The sequence below is a fragment of the Anopheles darlingi genome, chromosome X (genome assembly GCF_943734745.1).
Source record: "Anopheles darlingi chromosome X, idAnoDarlMG_H_01, whole genome shotgun sequence".
NCBI lineage: Eukaryota > Metazoa > Arthropoda > Insecta > Diptera > Culicidae > Anopheles > Anopheles darlingi.
Genome location: NC_064873.1, coordinates 1,456,827 through 1,484,461, shown reverse-complemented (window position 1 = coordinate 1,484,461; position 27,635 = coordinate 1,456,827). Strand labels below are relative to the sequence as shown.

General features: G+C 51.5%; 1 protein-coding gene across 1 annotated transcript; it reads left to right on the top strand.

Annotated features, from left to right (window-relative positions):
• Nucleotides 1–1,778: 1,778 nt before the first annotated feature.
• LOC125952558 (transmembrane protein fend-like) lies at nucleotides 1,779–22,164 on the top strand. Its single transcript, XM_049682136.1, has 5 exons — nucleotides 1,779–2,063; nucleotides 16,236–16,538; nucleotides 16,620–17,018; nucleotides 19,811–19,871; nucleotides 22,121–22,164. Exons 1-5 carry the CDS (start codon nucleotides 1,779–1,781, stop codon nucleotides 22,162–22,164), a joined length of 1,092 nt encoding a protein of 363 aa, XP_049538093.1.
• Nucleotides 22,165–27,635: the final 5,471 nt, after the last annotated feature.

The window sequence follows — 27,635 nt, the reverse complement described above, 5'->3', positions numbered from 1 at the left end:
GCGTTAAGTCATAGAATAGTTAAGGATTGCTAGTAATAGGATAGTAAGTAAGAGAATAGTGAGGCGTTCTCTCCGTTCGCTCCGTTTACCGTCCCGTTGTCTCTCGTTGAGCATTGTTGAAATGAAGCAAAAATAAACGACCCATTTATGTATCGAAACTGAATTATCTGAGCTACGCAAAGCAACACTCTTCGGTTAGGTTGTTTGCAGGTTTTTTTGTGCAACAGAAACAGATCAGTAGACAATCAAACAAATTCGAAACGGTTCCGATCGATGGGATGGTGAGTATTATGATTGGTGGACCCTGGACCAGCATTTCCCCGTTTCGCAGTAGCAAGGGACGAGTCGAGTCGCCGAGTCTTGCTCAACCGGAAGGCTCATCACCGGCACCGCACGGTAAGGTCACATTGCACATTGCACCCTTGTCTGGCATTCCCGTTTGTAGCGTTTCTAGCAGCCTTTATCTGCACCTCTATTCACTGGTGGACCGGCTACGGTGCCAGGACTACGGTCGAGACGAGGGAGAGTCCCCGTCGTGGATGTCGCGATGTCGATGAGGCTATAACAGTTGCTATAAAACCGAAATTGTCGTCGAAAGAGTGACTCTTCGCAAGATCTGCGAGAGAGAGAGAGAGAGAGAGAGAGAGAGAGAGAGCTAGAGAGAGAGAGAGTGCGCGAGAGAACATCGACTCCCAGGAGGTGAGTGATGAGTGCCGCATGCGCTATACTCTCTTGCTCTCGGGTGGCAGCGCTTCCCGTGGTAGCAATTGAGAGAGACTCTCTCTCTGAGAGAGAGAGAGAGCGTGCTGATCCCCCACCCCTCCCCCCACAACCGAAAAACAGCATCCAAGGAAAGAGCGGAGCGGCCTTGGCGTGGCTAGCATTGCGCACATATTTGCAAACAGGGCGGACATCGCCCGATGGCCCCAGCTAGCGACTGTTGCGACATTTCGGGACACGGGTTGCTCTAGAAACTCGGACTCTCGCGGCGGCTCAGCAGCAGCAGCAGCAGCAGCAGGATGTCCGGAGTAACCTCCTGGACCACGACGACACACGACACACGAAACGATATGTGTACGATGCATACATGACGATGCAAGCACTTCAGTGTCGAGCGCTTGACGGGACCGACGGGACACGCGCCCTCTCTCTCTATCTCTCTCTCTCTCTCTCTCTCTCCTCTGTTCCCGTTCCGAACAGCTTGCGAAACATTATCAGCAAGGACTGCGCGCGTACTAGCGCTTGTTGTTGTTGCTGCTGCTGCAGCTGCTATTGTTGTTGTGGCTCTTTGTTTGTTTTGCTCCGGACACGCGCACTCACACAAACACGGTGCGCGTGTGGCCAAAGACAGAGAGAGTGAGAGAGAGAGAGCTGTGCAGCAACGCCAGCAGCCTCCACCGGAGCGGACGCTCGACCGACCGGAAGCACGGATCAATATCGTCGTCAGGCGACACTCCGTCCACAGTGGAGCGAAGAAAGACACAGAGGGAGAGTGAGATAGAGAGCAGAGAGAGCACAGAGGAAGCAGCAACAGAGAGTGCGTGTGATAGTGGCGTGGTGCGCGTAGCTGTGTTAACGTGCACGGTGTGCACCAACCTTCAGATCACACATCAGATTCCTCTCGCTAACTTCTACGCGTAGCTTTAGTAAGTGTGTGTGGGTGTGAATGTGTGTGTGGAGGTTTGAATGTGTGTTGCGGATATTGTTTTGGTGAACACAGCAGCAGCAGCCGCAGCAGCAGCCGCAGCAGCAGCAGTAACAACAACAGCAGCAGCTATATGAAGCCGCCCATTGTCGCAGGACTGCAGAAGCAGCAGCTCCTGTTGCTGCTGCTGCTGTTGCTGCTACTGCCGTTGCTGGCTCAGCCAATCACGGCGACCGGTCGACAGGAGGCGACGCAGCGGCATCCGCTGCCCGCAGTGGACACAACAACAGCAGCAGCAGCAACAACAAGCTCAACCTCAGGCACCTCATCAACCGGGACCATCACCGGTCCCATCAACGACGACGCCGCCGCCGCCGCTGCCATCAACCGCTGCCGCGAAGGCTGCCAGGTCGCGCAGGTAATTATAATCCCATTAAATGATCTAGATAGGGTTGCGGGCGTGTTGATCGGGGGTGGGAGGGAATTCCCGTAGAATGCTTCAGACCAGCAGCAGCATCAACATATTGGGGCGGGGGAAAAAAAGAGGGATGCAATGCAACACATCAAGAGGGAGCCGTTAGCAGTGACGTCACTGTACACTGCACCGGGGGAGGGTTGTTGGTGGTTTTTTTGTTGTTGGTGAGGTTAAGAGGTCGCGCGCCAATCAGCTGATTAACGAAATCTCGTTTGGGAAAATGGTTTGTTTTTTTTTTGTTTGCTATTGCTTTTACTGTCACTTTCTGTGCGTAAAGCAGCTTCCATGTACAAGGAAAAGTAATCCTTACCTGCTGGCCCAAAAAGAAGAAGAAGAAAAAGGAGGAGAAGAAAAAGAAGAAGAAAAGGAATGAGTGAGTGAGTGAGTGCTGTTTAATTTTCTGTTTCACTCTTCACGTCGTGTTTGTAAAGCGCTTCTCGGGTACATCGAGATCGAGATATTTGACGACGTCACATCAACGGCAGTGGTCCGGCTTTCCGGTCGCCGGATCTCGGATACTCGAGACACACGAGAAGACCCACACACACACACACACACACGTACATATACACGCACTGCACTTTTGCTGGGTCGGGGGCGTTGTTCCCTGCACGGATCTATAATTACACAATCCCGTTCCAGCTCCATCTTTAGCGAGCAAGAGAGGGAGAGAGAGAGAGAGAGAGCAAGCAAGAGAGCGAGGCAAAAGGGTGCGAATTAGATATTGTGTGCCGGCTAATTACAATCATTAACGCGCAGCACACAGCACGTTGGCCTCGTTGTCAACAGAAGTTGTTGCCCGAAGGAAGCGCCTCCATCGCTCCATCCAGGCCGACCGATCGAGGCGCGCGCGCGCGGGCGCACCCGACCAGTCAACAGTCAACGCGGTGATGGATCGTTCATCGAGGCTCTCTGGTAGGGCTCACGATCTCTAGATGACCGGGATGACAGCTCGAATTACGGTGCCAGAGGAACATACATAGGAAACGGTGGCTGCTGCTGCTGCTGCTGCTGCACGCCGGCAAAGGAGGGATATCAAGTTCTTGGGAGAAACGGATCACAATTCGATGCACACACACACGCGCGCACACACCGAAAGGGTGGCTTGACACGCGCATCATGATCGCGCGCGCGCCGTAATGCGAGCCGGACAGCCAGCGCTCGAGTTGCACTCTGTGTCTGTGTGTGCTGTGCTGTGCTGCTCTCTGCTGTCGTCTTGAATGTCCGAGACCGACCTACCCCAATCCGGCGCTAGCGATACACCGATCCGACGGCGACGACGACGGCGACGACGCGACGTCCGTCGCTGTGTTCAGTTCGTAAGACGATGATTCGATTCGTTTTAAGGAGACGCTTGTCGCTTCCGTTCCGTTCCCAGCTCCAGCCCCAGTGACAGGGCAGCTCCAGCCGATCGAGCAGCCGAGATTAGACACAAGATGGTGGCATGGTCGGTTTGCGGAATGATCTATTTCAATAGGAAATTAATTTGAAAATCGCGGCTGACGCCCGCGACTTCAACTGGTCGTCCTGTCAGCCGCGCCGAGGGCTGACTCAATACTAGGAGACGTACCGGCCGTCACTTGGGGGTTGATTGCGAGGTTCGTTAGTTTTTGTGGCGTGTTTGTTTGTTTAGGGCCCCCCCCCCAGTCCGTTTTTTGCCATTGTTTTCGCACCCATACCCGGGGGGCTGCGCTGCAGCTGAAGGCTCACTTCCGGTCAACACGTCAAACAATTCAACCTCGATCCCCTCCTCAGCACCGCCCGTGCCACGATGTGGAGCTGGATGAAAAATCAATTTAACGAAAACTTACCGCTGCTGAGTGCTCCAGACACTAGCAAGCACGCCATCAGCCGCATCGCCCCATCATCCCTCCCTCCCTCCCTCAATTGAATTTGAACGAGCACTCCAAAGCGCTCCGGTCAAACGTCAAGTCCAAAAAGGGTGCGAGGGAAATTATTATATCAAAACGCTGACAATGCCCACCCACAGACATGGAATGCCGGTCCGGTCAAAAGGTCACAAACAAACAAACAAACAACAGCAGGACAGCAGGGTGATGCCTTTGCCCTGGCAACGCCCTGCCCTGCAACATTCAGGGGGCAAGGCAAGGGGGTTTGTGCGAGAGGCAGGTGTGGTATCCCAAGCACACACACACACACACAGGCGCGCGCACGCACGCACGCACGCGCGCAATATGCTCGGTGTCCCTAGCTGGTGCTCGGTGTTCTATTTTCAAAATTTGCTCCACCAGTGAGAGATAGAGAGAGAGTGTGCGTGTGTGTGTGCGCCACTCTGTCCGCTGGTCAGTCCGCTATCACCATTAACCGGCTAAGGTAACACCCATCGATGCGACCGATCTCTCTCTCTCTCTCTCTCACACACACACACACACACACACACACACACACACACACACACACACACACACACACTAAACAATTTAACGCATGCGCGCACCCTCATCTCCTTATCATCGCTGATCATGCTGATCGCCTTTCCTTAAACCCCTCCCGGACCCGGACTACTACTACTACTACTACTGCCACACACCACTTGCCGGCCATCAATCCAGGATTTTGGGGGGGTCGCTTGCTCGACACATAATTGATGGCGCTACTGTCATTACTGTCAAACGTCAAACGCCGACGCTGACGCTCGTAAGCCCGGGTGAGCTATGGTTATTGAATTGAGAGAGAGAGAGAGACTCGTCGTACTCGTCGTCGTTGACATTGACGCCATTGGCCCCGCCCCAAGGTGCCAGTGCGTTAATCCCGCACCCTCATCCCCACCACCACCACCCCCTCCCTTGCTAATCCGGCTGCCCGGTGTCGATCCAATGGTTTTTTTTCGTTTTTTTTTGGGTTCCTTTATTGGTTCGCAGCAGCTGCATAATGGCCGGGATACCTCGAGAGCGACATTCCTACATCCCCACCACCCCACCGTTGGATCGATCAATCACAGGGAGGGATCCCATTCTGACGTCTAAACAGAGACGCCCACGATCCCTCCCGTCGCATTCATACTAACGCGCTAATTCTATTAACGCTCTGCTCTGACCTCTGATCTGGTCCCAAAGGCAGAGTGTGGTGCGGGGTGCAGGGTGGTGGTGGAACACTGATTTATGTCGCAGGTGGCGTGGTGGCGTTAGGGGGAGGTGGGTAGATGATCTGTTTTAAATAAATTTAGATGCCATTGAGATCGCATCGCGCCCTCTACTTGGATTGATATATGGGGCGACTCGGATCGGATCGGATCTCGTGTGACCTGCACCGTGCATGCGCGTGCGTGTGTGTGTGTGTGTGTGTGTCGTCATCGTCGAGGCAGGCAGCCGTATCGAGATTTAATTGCAAAAAGAGGATTACTTCGATCAAGGGAAAGAGAATGAGAAAGAAAAAAATGAGAGAGAGAGAGAGAATGAGAGAGAGAGAAAGAGAGAGAGACAGAGAGACAGAGAGAGAGCTACAAAGAGTGTGGCTTCCCAGGGGGGGGCTAGCTCATCGCAGCGCATTCCGCACGCCATTCACGTACCCCGTTTACACTGCTCCCTTCTCCCTCACCAATCAATCGACCACCCCGAGGGGGGGTGTGGGGAGGGGGCGGTGGAAGGGATAGTCTAATCTGCTGGTTGTCAGCAGCTCGTCAGCACCATCTCATGCACCTGATTGCGTATTCCACAACCATCGTCTACCACAACAACACCAACACAGCCTTCACTTCACGTTCATGCTGACGATGATGGTTCAGACGAAACTATGTGCCTCTGTGTGTGTGTGTGTGTGTGTGTGTGTGTGTGTGTGTGTGTCTGTGTGTGTTAGATGCAAGGGTAGAGAGAAAGGGGATGCGGGATATTATAGACGAAAGGACGCTGAAGGGAAGAGCCATAAGGAGCAACCCCTTCCGGGAAAACTCCCCAAAAACTCCCGAAGCGCCCACCAAATTTGCTGCTTGGTCTGCTGCTCACGTGCTGCTTGGGAGGAAAGAGGGACATTCCTCCCCCCCCGGGGGGTGTCCTCTTCCCGGAGAGTGGAATGTCCTCCTCCCTCTTGTCTTTGACTCTCGAGGAAGTGCCGATACCGAAGCAGTGGAAGAGGAAGAGCTGGGCAAGCCAACGGAAAGATGGCACTGCGCTCAGGATTCAAGACATCAGGCAGGCAGGCAGGCTAATCAGAGGAGGCGCTAGGAGAGTCTACGCACTCCACGCGTCCTTTTTTCCACGGGCTGACGCCATATTGATTTTTGTGTGGGTGAAGTGAAACGAACAAGCTGGCAAGCTGACGCACCGACAAATGATGGTGCTGCTAAGACCCTTACCCTTGATTATCTCGGCGAGAGAGAGAGTAAGAGAGAGCGAGCGATAAAGATGAAATTTCCTCGTCACTCTCTCTCTCTCTCTCCGGCAAAGCGCGGACTGCGACAAAAGGTTTAACTTTGCACCATCTCACACACACACACACTTCACGTGCTCATTCCCTCCCTTTACCCACCCCCTTTACTCCTCTAGGGGAGGGAGCAGCGACCTTTGAAGTTGAAGGAGAAAACTTCCGTTTAGTCTCACCCCTCGCTCGGTCCCTGTCCCGGTTTTTGGCGCAGATTTGGACCCGGCATTTTACCAGCCCCCCCCCCCCCCCCTCAAACCCCCAACCCCCGCGCCCTAGCGAAAGGGGATCCACGAACTTGGACGACTTCCCAGGAAAACCCATCCCGAAACCGGAAAACTTTTCGACATCAGCGGCGTATCGTATGTGTGCCGCACGTCTGCATGTGTGTGTGTGTGTGTGTGTGCCCGGGGTCCTGCAACGTTAATTGCAGAGCGCCCTCGAGCAGCGCCGCACCCCCGGGGGCCCGGTCATTCTCCCCCCGGATTGTTTGGCCATTGTTTTCGTGAACACCATACTCCCAAAAGCACCTTGTCCCCGGCTCCTTATCCTGCACCCCATCCGCAGTCCAAGCCACCCCATCACCAGCCGGATCGCCGGAATAAGTTTTTCTTGGGCTAACTTCTGGGAGAAGAAATTTTCCGGGCGTCGTTCATCGGCAGGCAGCATCCTTTAGAGGCAAGAGAGGGGATGCCAGAGGACGGGGGAGGTGTCAAAAGGACGCGGTTCTCGGCCTAGCCTCTCGTGCTCTCCCTCTCTCCCTCTGTCGCGCGCGCTTTCTGTCTCTTCGGTATACGATTGATCGAATTTCAATTACCCAGACTTCGACTTCGGAGGTTGGCCGAGAAGTGTGTGTGTGTGTGTGTACGCGAGGAAATTTGCATTTAAAAAGAAAGTGGAAGAGAGGGAGCGATGGCAGAGGAGGAGTAGTAGTAGTAGGGATCCTTGAACTTGTGTGTGTGCCTGTGTGTGAATGAACGCTTTGGCACGGGCACTCCCTCGGCTTCCTTTGTTGATTTTTGATTACATTTCGGCACCTCCAAGTCCACGGCTGAATACCCAAATGGAATTGAACTCCTCCGCAGGCCATGACATTCCCAGAAGGCCGCCGACGACGAGAAAAACGCGGTTTCCAAGTAAAAAAACGCGTAAAAAGCTGGCGAGCTGGCTGGTTGGTGTATAGCATAGCCTGTGACCGCCGGGATTCTTCTTAATTCCCTGAGGATCCGGATAACGTCCCCCACAGAAAGGTGTGAACGTGACTCAGTTAACTCTCTCTCTCTGTCTCGCTGGCCGATGCACGGAGGTGTCAAGCAGATAATGAGCGACAATGAGTAAGGTAAACCACACGGAAACACACGGACACACACACACGGACACGGACACACGCACTGGCAGTGAGAGCAGCAGCAGAAGATGTGTCGGTCGGGATGCTAACCACCACAGCACAGCACAGCACAACACAACACAAACAAAGCCCCCTTTCCGCGCCTCGCTCCAAATCCAACCAGCCAGGAAGCCAGCCAGGTGACGAGGTGGTGGTCAGGATCCAGGCGATCGAGGCGGCTCGATTGCTCGGCTGTATTTGCTCGTTTGCTCTTCACGCCTTAACATGCGCGCTTGTGTGTGTTGTTTTTCTTTAGATTGTTTCCTGCACCCTAGCATTGGTGGCTCGGCTAGCCCAATATTGACCGACCGACCGACCGATGCGGTGTGTATGTCCTGGGGTCCAGGGCCACGCCGGAACACACACTCTCCAGAGTGCCGGTGTAGTGTGCGGTCACTTATTGGTTCACGACAGTATCTCCTTCGTCTTGTTTTTGTTTTTTTTTTTGGTTCCAAACAACAAACAGCGTGCGCGCGAGAGAGAGAGATCGCGCATTGTTGACACCCTGAGTCAAGTATGAGGCCCTGATGATGTAGCCCGGCTGGCGGTGGAGTCGCCGGAACCTCCCTTTTTGGACGTCAGATCCCGCACGCGGACGCAGCAGTAGCATCGGTCGTTCGTTCGTTCATTCTCCAAACCTTCCTTCTCGGTCTCTGTCTCGGTGTCCCCAAAAAGGTGCCAGCCGTCGAGTTGACAGTCGAGAGACAAAGAGAGAGAAGAGAGAAAAGAGAGAGATACTTCGTACCAGACGGCGGCGGTCGGACGGTCGGTCAAGAGATGAGCAAACAAAAACAAAACAAAACAACAGAAGTGCTGGTATCGGTATCCAATGTCAAACAAACGTGCAACGATGTGAGCGAACAAGAACGAAACGAAAGCGAAGAGAGAGAGAGAGAGCGAGCGAGAGACCATGGAACGGGCCTGTCTGCCGGAATGTAATGCATCTCATTTGCTTACATCCTTACACGGCTTGGCGAGACAATGCGTTGTACACACACATAAACACAATCTGACAATCGCTTAGTGTCTGATCCAAGGTTGTGTCAGCAGGAGGCGTTTGCAGGACTCTGCCCTGCGCGCCCTCTGTTGCTAGAGTAACGGTCCAGGATCCAGTTCCTATTTGTGCTGGAACACTCTCTACACCCACACACACACAGGAACCAGGAACCAGCCAGCGACGAGCCAGTACTATGCTTCCCCCTTACGCCGCTTGACGCTTCCGGCAACTCGCCCTCGCCCGGGACGCCGTAAGTGACGATAATTTACGACCTCCTACCCAACCAACCTTCCTTGTGGCCTTGTGTGCGGCTGGCTGCACGCATGCCGGTGTTGCTGTTGCTGCTGCTGCTGCTAAATGGGTCTTTAAATAGCGTAAAACCGTCACTTCCGTTGCCTCCTTTCCGGCCTTCCTTTTGGCCCTTTTTTGCCGGGGCGAACGGAACCACAGGCCACAGGCGGGGGGTTTGTTTTTTTTTCGTTCCGTTCCGTTCTCTGTTCCTGCTCCTCTGCATCGGGAATGAACTATAATAGCGAAAGAAATCTTATGGCGACGGAAGAAGGCCGTTAATGTTTATGGGCCGGTCTCCTAGAGGTCTCCCATTGATGATACCCGCTCATACACACACACACACACGCACACCGGATGTTGTTGTGTTATTGCCTGTGTTGTAGCCCTCACGCCGCTCTCTCTCTCTCTCTCGTCTCTCTGTCTCTTTCTGTCTATTGCTCTGAAACTTCTCTCCAATAAACAGTTCCAAACCAGCAAACTAACATCAAAAAACCGGATGAATTCTCGGCTCTTTTCGGCTCCCAAGAGAGTTGCCCAAGAGACTACTCCTCAAGGGACAGGGTCCGCGCACATTCCGAGTCTGTGCCGCCATCAAGGCCGACAGGACTTGATCCCCCCTGTTTTTAGCTTTCACAAAGCCGCTGGATCGTATTTCCGGCGCTGGCTCAAGGCTCCTGCATCTCGGCTCAAGGTCCTTCTCCTACACCCCCAGGAGCGGGTGTCTGTGTGTGCACAGACGGGACACCCATAACTCACCGAGAAGGACGTGGAGGTTCTTTAGTCTCGGAAGAAGCAGTAACCGTAAGTAGTAGTAAGACATTCGACAAAAAAAAAAGAAGATGTTAGGAGGCTATTAGAGGCAGCCGGCAGCCGGTTTGCGGTCTATCGGTATCCACGGGAACAGAGGGAAAGGGGGGCGAACAAACTGGTATGACTGCTTTCTGGCGTTCTCGGGGGGGAGCTCGAAGCTCATGTTTCTCATCTGAAAACCCCGGTGTCGGTCGTCTCTCGGCACGATCTCTAGCGCACGCTCTCCCTACCTCTCTCTCTTCCTCTCTCTCTCGCTCTCTCTCTCTCTCTCTCTCTCTGTCTCTGTCGCTCTCTCTTTGTCTTTCCCTGGCTCGGCTCAACGGCGACTGACAAACGGAGACCACCCACCGAACCGAGAAAAGCGCAAAAGCGACGGCAAAAGGAGTGGAAGAAGAGGAAGAAGAGGAAGAAGAAGAAAGATAAGGGACTTGCCCGGTAGTCCCCCCCACACACCGGGGCGCGACCACGACCAATGAAAGGGTTAATCCCTTTTGCGGAGCGCGGAGCGCGTCCATCGCGCATCGCGACGACGCGAAATCAATTAGAAGCCGCTCCACTCTCTCTCTCTCTCTCTCTCTCTCTGTCCGACGGCCTCCGACGTAATCCGATTGTGCTCCCGGGTTCCAGTTCCTCTGGCTGGCTTACCGTCTAAGCTACTACTATTATTGCTACTTACACTACTGCTGCTGCTGCTGCTGCTGCTGCTACTACTACTACAACCGTTTGCCAATTTCTTCCTTTTCTCCCAAGAATCCCGCCCATTAGGAGTCGCAACAGGCACCAGGAGACTCGCTGCTTGGGGTGCACACACACACACACACACACACACACACACACTCACGCGCAACAGAGGCATTTGTGTAGCAGCGTTGCCGCTGCGCCGATGCGGGTTGCGCTTAAATCCGTTGATTTGGAATCGCGCTAATTTGGATGCATACACACACACACACTCTCTCTCTCTCTCTCTTTCTTTCTGTCTTTGCCATGCTCCGGCATCGCCTGCATGGTCCCAGTGTGCGCGCATATCCGCGTGTGCGTGTTTGAACGTTCGCGACGCTCGCAACGAAGCAGATAATGAAGACGATTGCGCAGCGCAGCGCCAAACGACGCGCACGGCGAGCGCTCCATTATAATTAGAAGGATCCATGGGTGGTTGAGTGTGTGTGTCTGTGTGTGTGTGTGTGTGTGTGTGTGTGTGCGCGCGCGCAGGCGCACGATTGCGAGACATCGCGATGTGCGCGTCCAGAACGAATTGCTCGAATCGCAAAAGGACACTGCAAATTCTGAAAGGCGAAGGATTCCCAGGGGGGGATGGAGAAGGGTGGAGGGGTTAATCTCGAGGCCACAGCACACTCCCTTCCCCTCTCCTTCTCCGAAAAGTTTTATTTTAAATAATTAAAAAAAGGAAAAAGAGTGCTCACGGCTCTCACTGCAACGATGCTTAGTTTGGTTTTTTTTTATATAATGCTCTGGTAATGCAGCATCATGATCGGTCTTCGGATCGGTTCTGCCCCGGGTACGAAGCTATACTGGGGGTCCTACCAGTCAACCACACGCGGGAAGTAGATACTGTTGTAGTAGTAGGACAATTATGGCCGCGAATATCCGCGGTACTCGAGAGGAAGGATTTCATTACTGTGTGTGTGTGTGTGTCTGTGTGTGTGTTTGTCGGCACACGTTGTACCTTAGAGGCAGAAGCCTAAGCGACGAGCGCAACCCCAAAGCAACAGAAAGCAGCAATGCTTGCTAGGCTCCGGGGGATCTGGTTGTTGACAGGCCTCAGGGCAGGAGAGGGGGTGAGGGGGTGGTGGGGTGGAGGCAGTACAGAAGGAACAATAAAAACCGAACAACCGAAGAAGCTGAACTGCCCCAACAACCCCCGAAAAAAACAAAAAAAAAAAACAAAACCATTTAAGAGAGAGAGAGAGAGCGAGAGAGAGAGAGAGAGAAGGAGGCGAAGCAAAAGGCAGAAGCTCTCTGTGTCGACACCGCCCGCCCGCCAGACGACGACGGTGAACATTGCGGAACAAGTCAAAGGAATATTTTAGATATAACCTATCTAAATTGACTTAAATTATAATGCATGAGCAATGAAATTAATGCATTTAAATTTATTAATCCTTTCCTTCCCCCCGCCTCTGACCCTCTGGCTCTGCCTCTTCTCCATACCATACCCGGGGTCTACTCACACAAACGGAGCGCAACGACGCTCTCAGGTACAATGCGAAAGCCGCTGATGACCGCCGGGAAGACCGAGGCGAGGAAGTAATTAAACCCGTTTCTCATTCTGCCGGCCACATCCACACACAGCAGCCGACAGAGCTGTCACTGTGTGTGCAGAAGGAAAGGCATCAACAGCAGCAGCAGCACCGGCGTGTCATAGGAGGTTTTTCTGGTGTGTTAGAGCTCTGGCTTCTGATCTGGCTGGCTGGCTGGCTGGCTGGCTGTCCGCTTACGCTCGCGGTTCGATCTTCTTACACCTTCTTCTCTCTGGTCTCTCTCTTTCTCTTTCTCTTCTGTTCCCCTGTGTGTACCGTTCTCGCCGTTCGTTTCGTTGGGTTTTCGGTTTCCACACACACACACACAAGTTGTTGTTGCTGCTGCTCGGTGTTGTCGGCGGCGGTTTTTTGGTTTTGGAATGCTGCGACAACACGCCTGGCCTGGCCCGGCCTGGCCTGCAGGCACCAACGTGGCGTGGCCGTGGCCTCCGTCTGCACACTTCGCCGGAGAATAGCGGAGGACAAGAAGAAAAAGAAGAAGAGGAAGAAGAAAAAGAAGAAGAGGAAGAGGAGAAGAAGAGGATCGCATCGCAATCGTCAATCCGTTCAGCCGTTTGTTTGTTCCGACTGCTTCTTCTTCTGCTTCTTCTGGTTTATTATTATTATTGTTTCGCTTCTTTTTTTTTTGCTTTCTGCCATATCTTGGCTTCTGCTTGGCCTAGGTTCTGGCGGCGCGAGGTGGCCATCCCTTAAGCCTTCAAGCCTCTCCCTCTCTCTCTCTCTTCTACTGTTGCGCGCAAAACCGTTCGCGTCATTCTGAAGCGTTTTTCCACCCCAAATCCATCGGGCGGCATCGGCCTTTTTGATGATGATGCTGCTACTGCGCCACTAAGGATGACTAAGGCGGTCGCGGTTGGCGGTGGCGGCGGCGGCTTCCTGCTTTCATGCGAGTGTCGAGCCTCCCGGAGGGCCGGAAGAAGGGCGGTTTCGGGGCGGTCGGTTCGCAGACCTTTGAACTGATTTCTGATCCCACAGAGTACCTTCCGCTACCTATCCGCTAACCACTACGTCTAGATGTAGTTCTACACACACACACACGCGCGCACACAGATTAACGTTTACTGGTCTAAGGAAAACCCTTTGAAGGGGTCCCACTTGTGGGTTTCTTAATTCATAGTAAATTCATAAGAAAGAGAGAGAGAGAGAGAGAGAGAGAGAGAGAGAGAGAGAGAGATGAAGAGAAATAAAAGTGAAAAAGAGTGAGCAATTGGGGGCACGCAGCCACGACGCTGCCGCTGATGACTAATCGAGGATCATCAGGAGGCTGTCTCTCTCTCACTCTCTCTCTCTCGGGGAATGATGGCATTTCTTTTTTTTTGTTTTTTTTTTCTTGGAGCACGCCAGAGCGCAGTCAATGGCTATGTAAATATAAAGCGGTTAGCAACTGCCGCCGGAGTATAATCAATTAAAATGTCAAAAAGGCAAATCAGAAACAAAATAGAAACAGCAGCCGAACGGTAACCGGTGGGATGCGGCATGTCCGTGTGTGTGTCCGTGTGTGTGTGTGTGTTTAAGGCGAGCTAGATTGGAGACCCGGACACAGCAGCACACAAGGTCAGGTCTGACCATCGGTCAAGCTCCTAGATCTTGCTATCGAAATCTGCTTCTCTCTCTCGCTATCGCTGTCTCGCTCTCTGTGAACGCGCAAAAAACGGCAGAAGTAGCAGCCCGGTACTCCCCCTTTCCCTTTCCCCCTCGCCTCAGCTACCTCCTCCGATTTTTCGAGCGATTTCGAGCGAGGTTCTGGGGAGCAAACGCGATTAAAATGCGCACTGCGGGGGAGGAGGAGAGGGAAGGAGGTCCGCCTAATATGATAATTTCCCCGTCTCCAGCACCCCCCACTCCCTTACTTACCCTCACTGCCGCATCATCCCTTGCACTCTCATCACTCAAAACGGCTGCAGAGGGGGAGGAGGAGGAGGGCGAGGGGAGAAGGGTGGAACGGAACAGGTTTTTGGGAGCCTTCCTCGCCACCGCTCCCCCCCCGTTCCGTCACTAAGATTATCTAAATCGCTGTCGTTCAACCTCCTCACCCCCTCATCCCCTTGCACCCCTTCTTGGGGTTTAAATTGAGCACGTGGCGGCACCTGCTTAGATGTCGGCTTAAGCCAGCGCCTCCCTCTTCCTCTCTCTTTCTCTCTCTCTCTCTCTCTCTCTCCCTCTCTCCCGTGCTCTCGCGTTATCGTTTGTCAACGAGCATGTCAACGGGCATTCAACGGTCGCTCGCGGTCGCCGCCGCCACCACTGCTACCTCGGTGTTTTATGCCCCTTTTGCCACCCCCCCCCCCTCTCCTCTCCTCCACCCTCCCTTCTACGGTGAACACAGCGAACCAGATCAGCCTAATTTAATCGTTAACATTTTGGGGTCCCAAAACACCCCGAGTCTTCTCCAGGGGCGCATGTGTGTGTGTGTGTGTGTTTGTGGTTTAGTTTATTTTTCCAGCATCCACATCAACCCCCCTTCTTCTGCTCTTCTGCTTTGTGTCTTCACCGGGAAGCGCCCGCGGATTCGTTAATCGCTAGCGGCGTGAGCTCTCAATCGTCTTCGCGGCACACACACACACACACGCGGGCGCGCGCTCCCGCACGAGCAGGCACACCGGACGTGGCCAGCCGCCGTGGGGGACGATAGGTGCACAGATTAGCCTAATCATTGCTCATTATGGCTCGACCATGAAATGCTTTAATCGATTTGCCATTTATAACGCCTTCACCGTCCGTCCGTCCGTCCGTCTGTCCGGTGCTGCTTCTTCTTCAACTTCTGCTTCTTCTTCTACTTCGCCTGCTGCTGGTTGGTTCGTTGGTTGCTTGGTTTTGGGCTGATCGGCAGCTTGATTGCTTCGCTGGCAAACATCTTGTTTTGTTTCCATCCTTTCTCTTTCTCTTTTTTTTTTCTCTCTCTCTCTCTCTCTCTCTTTTGGGGGCCGTTTTTGGGGGGGTCTAGCTTTGGAGAACGGCCACTAGAACGGCTCGCGATGCTCGAGAAGGTAATCGGGGCAATTCGTAATCGGAAAATAAAAGATTACGCGCGAGGCCCGTCGCGGAGTGGAATCATTTATAGAATCATCAGCAAGGAGGGGGGGGGAGCGAGGGTAGGTTGGGGGATGGAAGCAGGTGGCAGCAGCTTTTGGAGTATGCTGCTGACTGCGCACCAGTTGTTGGTTTTTCGTTTTTCGTTTCTGTTTTTTTTTGTGGAGAGAAAATAGCTCTTCAATTGCAACCGCGTACACACACACACGTGCACACGCACACACTAGCTAAATTGACATAACAAGATCAGATCCCCCCTTCCCCTCTTCCACCCTTCGACCTACTACACGGGAGTGACAACAATTTTTGAAAAATAAAAACTAAACACTTACCAAAATGAGGGGGGGGTTCGTCACTTGCTCAAGTCTTTCGTATTCCGTGGCAGGTTTTCATGATCTATTGCGCCGTTCGACATTCTCTGATCAACGATAACAAACGGAACAACTAAGAGAGAGAGAGTGTGTGTGTGTGTGTGAGAGAGAGAGAGAGAGAGAGAAAGAGAGAGAGAGAAGAGAAAATTGGTGTTTGTGATTCGACCATCTGTTTTTTTTTCTTCTTCTCTCGTTTTGCATCTTCTTCTTCGTTTATTTGAAACAAAATCAAATATAGATACAACCGAATTGAGGTTCATCATCTCCAATCACTTTTGGGAAAAATTTGTCTTGATGCAAAAAAAAACAATAAAATTTCTTTTCGATTAGCCAATGGATGTTATATAAAAAAATTACAATTTGGCAAAAGAAAGCATTTGGTAGCATTGTTGTGGATGGGTTTGCAAACAACATGTACGTCCATGCCGTCAGGAATACACAAATCTCAGATATTCTGTTGCTAGATTATATTATTCTTCTATGAAAATTATCGAAAATTTATCGACAATGGGAAAAAATGTTTTGAAAAAAATTCCCAATAAAACCAAAAAAAAGAACAATTTCAATTCGCAGTGTTGGAACCGCTGTCCTCCAGGTCTGGTACCGGTCCCGGCCGCCTGCCAGCTGCACCTCACCGTCCAGCGGCTGGTACGCAACGAGTCACTGGTGCTGGCCAGGATCGGTTGGAGCTGGCGGCCCGACGGCGGGCGTTGCGATGCCACCGGCCGGCCCGGCCGCGACGACCAGTGTCTGGTGACGTGGGAGGTATCGGGGGGTGGCCTGATGGGCAATCTGCTGACCGAGGCCACCAGCAACGCCGAACTCTCGCTCTGGACCGACACCAGCTATCGCGTGCAGGTCACCTGCCGTGACAAGGTAAGTGCTCCCCTCCCCCATTGCCATCCCATCCCCACCCTCTACTAACATCAGCCCACCCCCTTCTCCCCCACACACTAGCACACTAGTTCCTTGGTGCGATCGGCAGCGGCCCTCGAGCTCAACACGTCAACAGCGGTGACCCCCACCGCCCGACCGCCCCGTGACCCCCAGCCTGGCTGGCTCACCGAGATCGCCGAGGGTGACGACGATGAGTCACTGGCGGCCGCGATCGACGCATCGCATCGACTGCACCGCCGTCCACCGCCGTCTGCGGTGAGGGCAGGTGCAGGGGCAGAGGCAGGGGGAAGCTCCCGGGAGCTCCTTCTGCTGGCCGGCTTCGTCGCGCTGCTGCTCCTCCTGCTGCTCGCATCATCGGTACTGGTGGTTCGGTGGCGACCCGGTGGCACTACCGGTGGTGACCCGGGAGCACTGCGGGACGTGCTCGTCGAGAACGAGCTGCTGGTGGACATTCTGCACGTCTAAGCAGGGGGTAGCGGGAAGGGAACGAGGGGTGTTTGCAAATTTGTAAATAGCGCGCACAGTAGCGAAAAATAGGGAAGGGAGGCAGGAGAGGAAGAGGGGAAACGAGACATGATCGGCCATGCGCCATAGCTAGCATAATCGTGTTGTGTTTTGTTTTTTTTTTCATTTCTTTTATTATTATTATTCTGCTTTTTGACAAAATCGATGCCGAGGTTCGTCTTCCGGGTCTTTAAGGGTTATAGCAGTCGTTCTAGCAGTAGATAGGTTCAAAGGGAGACAGCGCGCGCGAGAGAGAGATAGGGTGAAGAAACTGGATCAAACTTTCAAACAATCCACCAATACCTTAAGGAGGGGGGGCTTTGGTTATTTTGGGGTCAAAAAAGGGCTTATTTTTGACGATTTTTAATGAAGAAACTATCCAAATTAATTTTTTCAAAATAATGTCATATTAAACTACAACTTTTCAGGAATATTTGATTATATGTTGGGGAAGATTTATTTAAAACTACGTTCATGGCATCCAATCTAGAAAGGGTAAGTTTGCAAAAATGTACTTTTTGCACGCTGCACATCGTAGCCACGTGCTGGGTCATCAGAAATATTGAAATGAATATTCTTTTGTTAGATTATAAGTTTGCCCAGGTAGCTCCGTCGAGTTTTTGTTAAATTTCCAACTTTTCGATTTTTGGCAGATTTTTGAAGTTGAAAAAGTGATGCTTTTTTCGATATTGCGTCAAAAAACCACATTTTACATAATTCAAAAAATTATTCAAAAAAAAAGTATCAACAATTTTTATAAAAACTCGACGGGGCTACCTGGCAAACAGTGCACAGATTGTGTGTTCAAAATTGCAAATCGATCGGTCCAGTCGTTTTTATGCTACGATGGGCACCGACTTTGGTTTTGGGAAACGTGACTCAAAGTCGCGAGATGCATTCCCAGCCTTCAAAAATCAATATCTTTGTCAGTTTGGCTTCGATTGATCCCAAAATTTCACACAATACTCTTGAAAGGATAAGCACTCATTAAAAATTGTAAAAAGTATATGCGAAGAAATAAAATAAAATACCGAAGCCCCCCCCCTTAAGGAGTCGAACCCGAAAAGAAACAACTTCCGCGAATAAGCTTAGAAGCGCTTCTCCCGCCAGCAACGGCGTCAGACTGCAATATTCGTCCGCTTCCGCTTGCACTGGATGGCTTGCACTTCTTCTCTCTCTCCTTCTCTCTCTTTCTATTGAAAATATGGAACGGGAAGTGGGAACTCTTCAGAAGGTTCAGAAGAAAGGATCCCCAAGATACTGATTGCTTCCTTCAGTGTTAGAGGCAGCGAACCGGAAAAGCAATAGCCGATAGAATTGTGCCGATAAGGAAGGGGGGTTAAAGGGGGATATGTAGCTGCCAAAAACAAAACCATGACGTCATTTCGCATACTTGGATAGTCCTGGATCGATCATCGATTTATCGGTCGACCGAAAAGTAAGGACTCAAACTAGAGTCTAGAGAGAGAGAGAGAGAGAGATAGAGAGAGAGAGAGAGAGAGAGAGAGAGCAAGAGAGAGAGAGAGAGAGAGAGAGAGAGCGAAAGAAATAGAGAGAAGGCTAACGTGACATACAATTTGTAATTTCCAATCCAGCGTTGTAAACAATAATAAACAATGGCGCCCGAGTGGAGGCGCACGCGGAACACTACGACTATGACCGAGGAGTGCCGCCCTGATAAGCGGCCTGACAGGACATCATCCGAACATGCACCCAGGGGGGTGGGGGATGCACAAAAAAGGGGTGAATTATGGAAACGGATTTGCGAAGGGAAGAGATGGTTTGGAGGCGCCACCACAACAAATAGAAGGCGGAGTCAGTCAGTCAGGCTGCTGCTGCTGCTGCTGCGGGCCCTACCAACCCTTCCATCTTCCTGCCCTTTCCCCCTCCCCCCCTTACCACCCTTTCTTCAAACCAAACAATGGAACGAGCAGGAACCTTGAATACGCAGACCACCGGAAGAGGTGGAGGAAGTACACTATGTCCCTTTTGTGCAGCGTATGCAACGCGTGCATGCCCTGCAGTTTTTTTTTCCGGGAGCTCTCTTCAGATTTCTCCGGCCCCGGCCCCGAATCCTGCCCCCCCCCTCCCCCCTTTCTGCTGCAGTTTCCGTTCCGTTCTGCGAAGCCAATCAGCATAATGGTGCCGGGCAGTACTGCTGCATCCAGCACAAACAATGGCAGCCAAATGTGTGTGTGTGTGTGTGTGTGTAGCACTTTGCTACATGTGTGTGCATGTACCGCAGCTTCTCGCAGCTCCCCTTCAGGGCCCGCAGGATCCAGGATGCTTGAGACTTTCCCTCATTTTCAGCAACAGGAGCAGCAGCAGAAGTCGGCAGACTCCTTTTGTAATGCGATCCTCCTGCGTGCACTGGTAATGTCCCCTCAGGTAATATCCCCCTTTTTTTTTGTTGCGCCTCTAGCAGGCCACTTGACATCGACGATGACGTGTGACGACGACGAGTACCACTACCAAGACAACGCAGCCAAGCACTGGGTACGTTGTCGTCGTCGTCGAGTGGTAGGCTTTTGAATCTCCTCCCTCATTTTTGATGTTGTTGTTGCTGTTGTGTTCTTTTTGTTTTGTTTGTTGTTCCTGGTGCTGCTGCTGTTGCTGCACACACACATACATTATATGAACCCCTAGAGTCTGGAGGGGTTTATTTTTTCGGGCGCCATTTTGTCCACATCTTATCCCTTATGACGTTCTATTCACGCAACGCATTTGCAATCGCAAAGTGTAAGTAGAAAGATAGTAGCCCGTTGGCGCCGAACCAGTCAGTCGACACAGAAGTCAGCAGCAGAAGCAGTAGCACTCCCACCCGGGTCAATGGCTACACTTCTCACGGCGCTCGCTCACTGCTGCACTCTCTGTAGTCTGTCGAGAGCGAGATCCAAAGGAGAAAAAAGGGCAACAGAAAGGGTCCACTCATTAGGCAGTCATTGAGGGTCGACTAATGGGACGCCCGCTGTCAAATTGATTCGCCACGCCGCGCACCAACCACCAAAAAACAGCCTAATGCGCGCACCTAATGCGTGATGCGTTCGTGCCCGAAGCGGAATCATCCGGGAATTCCGGGAATTTCCGATCGATCGACGGCCGGCGGGCGTGCCTAATCCAATCAATGTGCCCCCCCCTGCTTGATCCTCGTACCCCACGCCGCTGCGGCCAACACTACTAATTGATTGGTTCATCAGCGCTCCGAACGAGTAGCGCTCCAGGTAACAAACGACGTGTGCGTATGTGTGTCTGTGTGTGTGAAACAGACCAATCACTCATCAGGCTGCTTCCCCCCCGGGGTCATGTCAACACAACACAGCCACTGATCGGTCAGTCGTTGTACGTGCTCAATGGGCAGTATCGGATAGGTTTCAAAATGTCTGCAAACAGTTCCGATTGAGAGCCAGAGAGAGAGAGAGAAACGAAAGTGCCCCCAGCAGGTAAACAAACCAACTTGTCACGCGCGCGATCCCTCACGCTCTGACTTCACACTTTGTCTGGTCGTCGTCTCTTTCTTTCTCTCTTTTTCCTTTTTTCGCTCGCGCGTTTCGTGGTGGGTGTGAAGATCCATTTAGCTGGAAATTCCCGTCCCGTGGTACGTGCTTTGGCCGCGATTTGCTGCACAATTAAGCCGACCTAGACGTCGCGCCATGTTTTTTTTTGACATGCTTGCTTCTTGCTTGCTAGCTGCGCGCTTGTGTTTGCGCAGCCAGCCTTACGAGCCTGCTAATGCTTTGCCACACAGTGCACTGCAGCACTTGAGCACGTTCGTCCGCACGCAGGTCGCAGGACCCCGAGATGAATGCCTGTGCACCAGATAATGGCGGCCGGCCGGAGGGTTTCGACCTGCGCAAACACATTTGCACGGCCAGGTTTCGGTCGATGGCCGTATCTACTCAGCAAACTAGCGGCCCCTGAAATTGTATTTTGTCAGTGTGTGTTTTGTTTTGTTTTTCGTTTTTTTGTTTTATTTCTCACACAGCTCGGTTCGCTTTGTCTTGTGCGAAACAGTTTCAAGTGTGCATAAAAAAAACCCCCATTCCTTGGAGCCCTTCTCCAAAGAACGCCGGCCCGCGAGCCGACATTCGTTCCATCCACCCGAGGATTCGTCACACGCATGATGGTGCGGTCGCGCACCTGGCCCTGGGTGCTGGTACCATTAATTATGAAGAGAGGGAATGCACTACTTCGCTTGTTCCCCCGTATTAGCTCACGCACACAGCAACCATCATCAATCTTGGATCGTAGCGGATAGCGCTTCGGTTGAAGTAAGAAGCCAGCGAGTAGCAGTCGCCCTCCTCATCGTTGTCGTCGTCGGCTGTCTTATCTTATCTCTCACACCCCTAAAAGGGATTTAGGGTTTCCTTTTCACAAAAAAAAGAGAAAGAGATAGAGAAAGAGAGAAACTGCGTCATCGACTGCAAGTTTGTTGGTCCGCGATGAGCTGTTGCTGCTGCTGCTGCTGTCGAGAGGCGCAAAGAACCAACGGACTGTTGGTCTATGACCGACGACAACGATTTTTTTTAGTTTTCCATTCCCACACATCCTCTCTTCCGGGTGGCTTCGAATGGCATATCATCAAGAGAACATCAAGAGAACATCTCTTTCCACCTGCACTCCGAGGCTCCGGGGTGCCGATTTAGAAGCGATAGATCCACACACACACACACACGGACACGCACGCACTGCAAAGCAAACGGACCAATTACTAAGTGAGCAGCCTTCAGTACACCGTCTGTGTGCGCGCGCGTGTGTGTAAATACTATAAATAATCCAGCGCAGAGACGAGCAGATTGCAGCCAGAGTGGGCCAAGGATATACCTTCTAACCAGGAGCCCCCGGTGCGTGTGTGTGTGTGCGTGTGACCTCATTTGCGTTTGCCGTGAGGCCCTGGTACGCGCAAATGTCAATTGCAATCCTGTTTGCTCATTTACAGGCCTGCTATTCAGGGCGCGCGGCAGAAGTGCAAGAGTGGCATGCTTTTCGCACCACCACCATCATCGGTGTCGCCAAATGGGTCATCGCTACGCCTTATCGCAGTCGGCGAAAGCCCCTAGGCTCATCATCGTCATCATCATCAACAGCAGCAGCAGCAGCATAATCGCAAAAGGCGATGGAAGGAAGCACTCAGGTACTGCAGGCACTTCCCAAGCTCCCCCCAAAGGCTCTGCTGAAGCTGGCTCAAGATGGCTATCGGGCATCCATCATCTGCGCTATCGCTCGATTTCGATCACCAAAGTGTGGAATGTGTCGAGGAGAAGAAGGCGAAACAGGCAAAGCAGAGGCAACCAAACACACACACACACACATACCCTAACCCGGGACCGCTTAGAGAGGCCTGCAATTACGCTAAGCGGTTTCGTTTAGGGAGACCCCTTGGACCTACTGTTCCCAAGGGCTACGGGGACCACTTCCTAGAAGACACGAGAGGTTCGACAAGAGGCACCCGCCCACCGAAGGAAGACACCGAAGGAAGACACCGAAGGATGCCGGGAAAGGATAAGGAGAAGATATCCCTTTCTGCACTGTCACGGTATGCATGTGGTATGCACCACGGATTATATGATTCCGCTTTGATGCGTCTCATGCGTTTGACGTGTTTGGCTCTTGCGAGAAGGAGGAGAAGGAGAAGGAAGAGCAGACGGGCCTTGGGTCGGACCGCCGTCATCTGGTGCTGCTGCGAGAGAGTCTGCGCTAGGTCTGGAACTTGGAAGCGCTACGCGACGCAACAGATGCACTACGTTACGCAAAAAATTAAAAACGAAACAAAAAAAGGACAACACACACACACACCGGCACCAGCGCGCAACGGTCGGACGATGCGCTTCCAGATCATCATATGTATGCACAGCAATCAGCAAACGGTTTCACTCCTTCCTCCTTACGCCTTCCTTACTTCAGCCCCCTGGCATATATACATTCTGTCAGTAAAAAAAAAGTACCCGGGAATAATCGATTTAAATCTGACTGGGCTGAAGTCGGATCGGGTAAATATTTTTTTCCTAGGTTGGTACAACTGTCCTTTACTATTGTGCAAAATTTGAGCGGAATCCGTCAACCCGTTCGTTTACAGCAATTTTTTAAGTAAGTCGATGTCAGTAGTAGGCGGAGATTTGTTATCACCGCCGTTGACGCAGTTGAACAAAGAATTTACCTTAAAGTTTTGTCTTTGGCAATAACAATAAAAGGTCTTTGGCAATAACACTTTATCGAAAACTCGTGCATATGAGAGCCTTCTGTTGTTACCCCGTTTCCCTTGTCTCTAGTCGTTCATAAACGTCCTCAGCCGATGAAAAAATTTCGATAATGTGAAAGATATGGTGTTCGAAAATCATCCTTATAGCTTGAGAGAGACTTGTTTCATGAGCTTAACATATCGGTTCGTAACATTTTGATTGATTTTTTCGGCCATGAAACGTGTTTGCAGCGGGACTCGTTCCAGAAGAGGGTTGTTTAAAAATATATATATATTTTCTATTTTTCGAGCTAAAACTAAAACAAAAATATCATCGAACAGCCGTACACCGTACTACCCAGAATTAGTTCCCTGCGACTTTTTCCTTTCTCAAAAAAACTTTCTTTGCCCGTTCTCGACATTCGTTTTGAGTCGATTTTAGCCATAAAACAAAAATCACCATTTATACTGATATTGACAATACTTTAAAAAATTGCTGCAAGCAAACGGGTTGACGGATTCCGTTCAAATTTTAAACACAATAGTAAAGGACAGTGGTACTGACCTAGGAAAAAAAAGCAGACGCTCTTAATGCCGGTCCGGTAATCGCCAAACAACCTACAGCAGCAGCAGCAGCAGCAGCAGCAGCAGCAGCAACCGTTGGAACCATTTTACACGTTATCGCGGCCAGGCACGGCGGGCACGTCATCTGTGCCGTGTGGCTGAGGATTGCGCCGGGTATAGGGCAATCAAGGCATGGGCACATGACCACAACCGCACCGCATCCACCACTCGCTTCGCTGCGATCGAAACGATTAGACAAACGATTGCGCTGTTAGAATGCGACCAGGGAGAGAGGGAGGGTGACGGTTTTTGGGGGGAAGATTGGGCGCTGTTCGAAAATGTGGGTTCCCTCCGTCTGCTACCCTCCACCACCGCCCACCTCTCCTCTTTCTCCTCCTCCTCCTCCTCCTCTCGATACCGCTTTCATCCTTCATCCAACAGCATCGGACATCGATAGCGCACGGGGTGGCAGGTGGCGAGGAGTTCGATAATTTGTGAAGACGAGGCGTTCGAGCCGAAAATTGGCCACCCGACACACACACACACACACACACACACACACACACACACACACACGCACAGAGAGAGGCGCATTGTCTGCGAAAATTGATTTAATCGTCTTCACCAGCGCCAGCTGTCGTTTCAACAGCAGCAGCAACAGCAGCAACAGCAGCAGCAGCAGCAGCAGCAACGATCATCATCCTTCCATCATCGAACAGTCCGTCTGTCCGCGTCTCCTTCCGTCCAAAGGTTGGTGTTGGTGTTGCTCGGCCTCTAAATCGCACGTCACCTCCCGGAGCAGAGTTTCTGCTGCTGCTGCTGCTGCTGCTGCTGTGGCTTCTACTTCTTCTCCTCGTTCTCCACCTCCTCCTCTGCCTAACACCGTCTACCCTAACCCCCTAGAACCCCCCCAGTAACAACCCTTGAAGGCTTGAAGAGTAGAACAAGGCTATTGTGAATGGTTGCTCCGGAAGCGAATCGTAATCGATTTGGTCGTCAACGGACCGCGGACCACCGGACCACGAACGATGACGAAGGAGGAGAGGTTTCCCCTCTCCTTCACCCTCAACACCACCACCACCTCTGCACCTTCCGCTTCATTATGATCGGTGGCGGTGGCGGCGTTGAATAGGGAGTTCATTAATCGTGTGTGTGTGTGTGTGCGTGTGTGTGCGTGTGTGTATTAATTCTCCTTCTGCCTTCCTAGATACATTCTAGCTATCCCTATCCTGTCTATCCTGGAGAAGCCGCCTCCACCCCCCCCCCCCCCCCCCCTCAAACCTGTCGATCTCGATTGGCACGTCCAGTGTCCCAGGCGCGATTAAACCTTTAGTGTGTGTGTGTGTGTTTTTTTTTTTAATGTGTTTTTTCGTGTGCAGGTAGGTAGTGCAGGGAAAAAACGGCAGATATTCCGGCTGGATCCCGGCGCGGCACCGGTCGGAAATGTCTCACCAGATATTTTCTCACCTTCCGGTACGCGGTGCGCGTTCCAAAGTTAATTATGATGATCGCGGTCGCGCGCGCACTCACGCAGAATGCTCACTCCTTCTGCTCCTCTTTCTCCTCCTCTCTCTTCTTCTCTTTCTCCTTCGTCATCTTTCGTTTCGTTCCGCTTCTTGTCGGTGTCTTGTCTTCAAACCGCTTCGATTGCTGCTGCTACTGCTGCTACTGTTACGAGATGCCACCGACCGAGAGGTAGGGAGTGAAGGGAGCGAGGAATGAGGGAGGGGGGATGAAATTGTTTGAAGCCGGCCGCCGATCGAGCGGAAATTGAGCGATTCGGTGCGTTCCGTTCCGAGGTTTTCGGTGGACGACGACGACGAAATTGATCGTGAGATCGAGCGCCGGGCTTACCGATCGCGCCCTTTTTTGACGTTTTCGCTTAGCCAACCCCTTAATAGAAAGAAAAGAAAAAAAAAGAATTCAGAAACCAACCCCTCTGGGTCTGGCTAGGGGGTGTGTAGTGAGATGTAGTGACTCCTCTGCCGTCGCCGCCATCGCTGCACCTTAACCGGATAGAGCAGAGCGATCCGCGATAAGGGCGATCCCGGAAGACAACGTTTCAATTAAAAGCAACACCCTAAATGATGATGATGATGATGATGATGACGATGGTGGAGTGGTGGTGGTGCTGCAGGAGGCAAATGGTCCACCAATTACTTCCGAGAGGCGCTGCAGCCTTACGATAATTAAGTCGTTTTAAGATGCCAACAAACAGCTCAAACAGGCTGCGCTTCACCTCAAGGTTCTGAGCACTACAGCAAGAGAGAAACGGAGCGGCACTGCTGAGCAAACTACTGCCATTGTTGCTTTACCATTCAGCTTCACCAGCACCAGCTCGGTAACCGGTCAGCTTCCCAGCAACGCAACGCAACGCAGCGCAACGTCTACAAACTTTCCCTCCTGTGGCGTTCTGGGTCTGCTGTTCTGTTCTGCGTCAAGGTCTTTCCCGTATCCCTTCTTTTCCCGTGTTTTTTTTTTTGTTTCTTGGGTCCTCTACCCAACACACACACACACACACACACAAGAGCGCATGTGAGGGATGGGTTGGCCTTGCGCGATAAATTCCCAGAAGTCCCTGTTCCAGTCGTGGAACATCATTTACCAAGGTTCCCCTGCATCGGTCAGCCACCGCCGCCACCGCTACCGCTACCGCTACCCGCCACCACGAATCACGAATCATGTTGGTAGCTGTCGCTTGACTATTGTGTTTCAAATGATGATCATGATTCTCTTTAATTACAGCATAAAATCCCTCCATCGATCATCGATCGATCGCTACAACGAGGGCAGCTGCAAATCGCTACATAACAAAAAAAAACAAAAACATCTCCTCATAGAAGTGTTTGAAGCAGAATTGGATTCCTGAAGGCACTTGTTGTTAGCAAAACATCGAACTGGCTTCGCTTGCTGATGGCTTAAACGCGTAATTTCGTTGCAAAGGTTACATTTTGTAACCTACCAAGAAGAAAACATACTCTCTCCATTGATAGATTTGACGAAAAGGCAATTATTTTTACTTTAGTCCTTTTATTTTCTGCCCAAAAAAAACAAAAACAGAAAGAAACGGTTATTTCAATACGATAGTCTCACTAAATATCGACCAATATAAATCGACATAACTGCCTGCAGAACCGAATGCAAACCAACCCTTTTCTTTTTAGTATTCGTTGGTTGGCTCGTTCCATTACTTTATGTAATCAGTTCAGGTTCATCGTTTGTAACCCATTTTATTACGTCGTTTGATCGCTCAATTGTTCTTCATGACGTGTATCTACAATTGCTTTTAATTATTTAGTTTCATCATTCACATTTAGTTGAAATTTGATAGCTCTATCTAAAGCTGAAAGTAAGATAATTACTAATTTAGTTAGTTTGCCTGTTGCAGCCTACTACCGCCTATGTTAGCACCTCTCCTGGCAGGTATGGCATTGGCAGTTTGAGGGAAAGGCAGTCGGCCACGCTGCAATTAATTGAATGAGCCCGACTTCGCCCGCCGATTGAATGAATGTGCTCATGCTAGAGTTCATACATCTCAACCTCTGGCATTTTGGCGGTGCAGCAAAAGGTGCAAAAACGCGAGAACGCGAGCGAAGCGGCGAAGAACGGAAGGGCGCAAAATGGAAAATGGAAACAAAACAGGAGGACGCCGCCAATGCATTCGCCAAGAGTCGCGGAGTAAATTTAGAAATTCGCAAACATACCATGCGCACCACGCGCCTTCGATTCATTAAATTTCATTTCATTCAGTGCGCTCGTTCAGCTCGTTGCCGTTGCCGCTGTCTCCGAACCGGTGAAAACCTTCTGAAACCTTCATGTGTTCCCTTGCGAAC

Excerpts from the sequence above, each read along its gene's own strand:
- LOC125952558 (XM_049682136.1), top strand. The coding sequence starts at position 1,779 with ATGAAGCCGCCCATTGTCGCAGGACTGCAGAAGCAGCAGCTCCTGTTG. Across the intron at positions 16,539-16,619 it reads AGGTCACCTGCCGTGACAAG|CACACTAGTTCCTTGGTGCG; the intron begins GTAAGTGCTCCC and ends CCCACACACTAG. Across the intron at positions 19,872-22,120 it reads AGAAGTCAGCAGCAGAAGCA|GCTCATCATCGTCATCATCA; the intron begins GTAGCACTCCCA and ends GAAAGCCCCTAG.